The following is a 3062-nucleotide window of genomic DNA, read 5'->3' on the forward strand; positions in this document are numbered from 1 at the left end:
GCTCTGTCCTGTTTCCACAGAGGGGGGAGTCTGTCTGCTCCCCACAGAGCCCCACCCACTGTGGGCAGGGCCTGGGGTGCAGGACCCCTTGCAGACTGCTGGGAGCTCAGACTCCCTGAAAGTCAGAGCCGGAGGGAGAGCCCCCAGGTTTCCTTCGGTGGCTCCAGGTGGGCCCCATCCTTATGCTCCTTGTTCCGCACTGGGCCGGGCACCCCACCAACCTTGCCCTGGGTCCCTGTCACCCTCTGACCCCAGTGGCCCCGACAGGAGAGGAGGGGTCTGCAGCTACCTCTACTGGGGGGCCGGAGTCTTAGCGGCGTCAAACATCTTCTTCCGGCCCTCCATGCCGGACATGGCCTCCACGTTCTTTCTCCAGTCTCCCACCTCCACAGGAGCGGCCTGTGGGCAGACCCCAGGCTCAGAGACTCACCACGCCCCCGGGCTGACCCTCCACAGGGGACCAGTGGTTTCCGGCCTGTGCCCGCCTGAGACCACAGCCCAGCCTCACCTCCAGGCCCAGCACCCCCTCCTGCTCCTGCTCAGCAGCCCAAGGCCTCCTCCTCTAAGAAGCCTCGCCCTGATAGCTGGGCTCCTTTCCCGGTGCCTCAGCGCCCCACCCGCCAGGGCCCTGTGGGGTGGCAGGTGGAGCCTGGTGGGTACAAGGCCTTGAGGCCTCACCTTCTCGGAGTCCTCCTTCTTCACCGACTTCAGGTTGGCCCGCAGGTCCATGGACACATTGTGTTTGGAGCCCAGCAGGGCGCGCAGCATGGCGTCGGCAGAGACACGGACCCTGCGCAGGGTCGGGCGCTTGAACTTTCCACATTGGTCCAGCACGGTCAGCTTCAGGTTCTTAATCTGCGGGGGGACGGGCCAGAGCTCCCTGGAGGAAGGCCACCACTGGGCCAGAGCTGTGCCCCAGACATTACAGACCCCCCCCAGACATGCCAACGCACCCCCTCCCTCTGTGAGCAGCCCCGTGTGAGTGGATAGATGAACTATGAGCAAAGGGACGAACAGAACGGCCTGGCCCCCGCGCCTCGAGGGCCGTGCACAGTCGGGCGTCCTGCCCGCAACATGGTGCAGGTTCCTTGAGCCCTGGTGCCTAACTCATCCTCCATGCCCAGCCTTGGCCCTGCGGGATGAATACACTGTGGGTTGTCCCCGGGGGGGTTCCAGGGTTTCATGGCTTGGGACCCACAGATGTCACAGCCACAGGGAGGTGGGCAGTGGCTCCGGGACCTCCGTCCCCTCTGCATGGCCGGTGCCCAGGGCAGCAGGAGCCCTGCCGTCCATATCCTGAGCAGCTGGGGACGGTGGAGGGAGCTGGAGCCGTGGAGTGTGTGACCAGGGCCCCTCGGGCCTTCAGTGCGCCCCGCCCCGGGAGGTGCCCAGAACAGCATCGGACTCGTGGGCAGGTGCGAGGGCGGGGCACAAACACAGAGAGGCCGAACCCACAGGTAGGAAGTGGTTCCCGGGCACGTGCGTCTGCGTGGTGAGTGACAGCGGCAGCGCCTGTCACACGCAGGAGGTGTGGCCGTGGGAGGACCTCTGTGCCCTCCTTCTCTGCCAGCCCCAGGCCTGTGGGGCCCCTGTGAGGGGCTGGGGGACCACCACATCCTGCCCAGCGGCCACCCCAGACCCCAATAAAGGACCTGGACCCTGGACACAGCTGCACGTAACCACCCCATGCCAAGTGCCCAAAGCCTCACCTCCCTGGTGTTTTGCGCACACTTGGCCTCGATGTCATATCTCTCCTCATCCACCGTCTGTGCCTTCGAGTGCAGCTCCCGACACAGGTCCTGGGGGAGCAGGGTGAGTCGGGGCCCAAGAAGGGGGGGAAAGAGCACCCTGCCTCCCCACCGAGTGCCCAGGGCTCCCCGGGCTGACCCCAGCCCTGATGCCAGGCCGGCGGTCCCGACAGGAAGCCCTTCCCTCTGAGCTTCCCGAGGCCCACAGCTCAGCAAGGAACCCTGTGTCTCCCTCTCACTGCCCAAGCTTCCTCCGAAACACTTTCTGACTGTGAAAATAACGTCCGCTGACTGGGGAACTTTGAGGGCTACGTATTAAGTAAAAGTGACTGGCAATGCCACCCCTGGGAGGGGACCGTGGCTCATGTGTCCCTCCATGTCCTCCTCTGCAGCTGCTGTGGCCAGTGTGTGGCCAACACGAGAGCCCCTCTGGAGGTGAGGACAATATCTCCTGGAGAAGCGGGGCTCCCCAAGTCCTGCTACCTCCCCTGCAGCACCACCCACGTCAGCCACCTCTGCCCACCGCTGCCCACCCTGTCTGCACGGGGCACTGGCTCGCCCAGTGGGACGCCTCTGTTCCTGCCCCTGTAGGTACAATGGGCTCTAACCCCACCACGTTCAGGGAGGGTGAACAAGGAAAAACTGTTCACAGATCGCAGAGTTGGGGGCCCTGTGAGGTGACAAGCCTGCCACCTGGTCCCAGGCATGTCCCCAGCTCCACCCCCAGCTCACCTGCAGGGCACTGAGGGACAGGCCTCGGGTCTCCAACTTGGGGACACGCTCAGACAGGTAGCGGGACTTCTCTGCCTCACGCTCCTCCTGTTCCTGGTCCCAGCACTCCTTGGCCTTGGCCAGCATCAGGCTCTGGGCAGGACAGGGCTGGTCAGCCAGGCCTGGGCCCCAGCTCCTCCCCAGTGCCAGGCCCGAGGGGAAGGTGGATGCCCTGCTGGGCTGGCTGGGGCCTCAGCCGACTGTGTGGGCTCCGTGTTCTCACACTCTGGGATCCTGGGACTAGGACGGGTGCTGAGCGTGGCAGTGTGTGAGTGGGCCTTGGGAGCACAGACACCATGTGACCACACAGGAACTGGTCCCCCGGGGCCTGATTGTCCTCCCAGGCTCCTTGTACCCGCTTCTGTCTACTCTGCCCACAAGGCTCCAAAGAGAGACTCTTACCAAAATGAAACCAGTCTCTCGCTGCCCCCCACCCCCAGCCTTCCACCCTGCCACTGCTCACTGCCACCTGTGAGGACCCGCAGTCCCAGGGACCACCTCTGAACCTGGCTGCAAGCTCACCTTTAGCAGGAGTTTGCGGGA

The 3062-nt window shown here is 64.7% G+C and overlaps 1 protein-coding gene across 1 annotated transcript; it reads right to left on the bottom strand.

Annotated features, from left to right (window-relative positions):
* Window positions 1-282: 282 nt before the first annotated feature.
* Window positions 283-3056, bottom strand: LOC119000873 (troponin I, slow skeletal muscle-like). Its single transcript, XM_037066020.1, has 5 exons — window positions 3042-3056; window positions 2481-2612; window positions 1710-1799; window positions 679-855; window positions 283-399 (listed from the first exon to the last, which is right to left on the bottom strand). Exons 2-5 carry the CDS (start codon window positions 2604-2606, stop codon window positions 292-294), a joined length of 501 nt encoding a protein of 166 aa, XP_036921915.1. The 5' UTR covers window positions 2607-2612; window positions 3042-3056; the 3' UTR covers window positions 283-291.
* Window positions 3057-3062: the final 6 nt, after the last annotated feature.

This window comes from Sturnira hondurensis, unplaced genomic scaffold (genome assembly GCF_014824575.4).
Source record: "Sturnira hondurensis isolate 20B ecotype Veracruz unplaced genomic scaffold, ASM1482457v3 Scaffold0016291, whole genome shotgun sequence".
NCBI lineage: Eukaryota > Metazoa > Chordata > Mammalia > Chiroptera > Phyllostomidae > Sturnira > Sturnira hondurensis.

Coding starts and splice junctions, on each gene's coding strand:
- LOC119000873 (XM_037066020.1), bottom strand. CDS start 2,606: ATGCTGGCCAAGGCCAAGGAGTGCTGGGACCAGGAACAGGAGGAGCGT. Junction 1,800..2,480: donor TGTCCCTCAGTGCCCTGCAG/GTGAGCTGGGGG, acceptor CTGCTCCCCCAG/GACCTGTGTCGGGAGCTGCA. Junction 856..1,709: donor GTGCGCAAAACACCAGGGAG/GTGAGGCTTTGG, acceptor GTCCCCCCGCAG/ATTAAGAACCTGAAGCTGAC.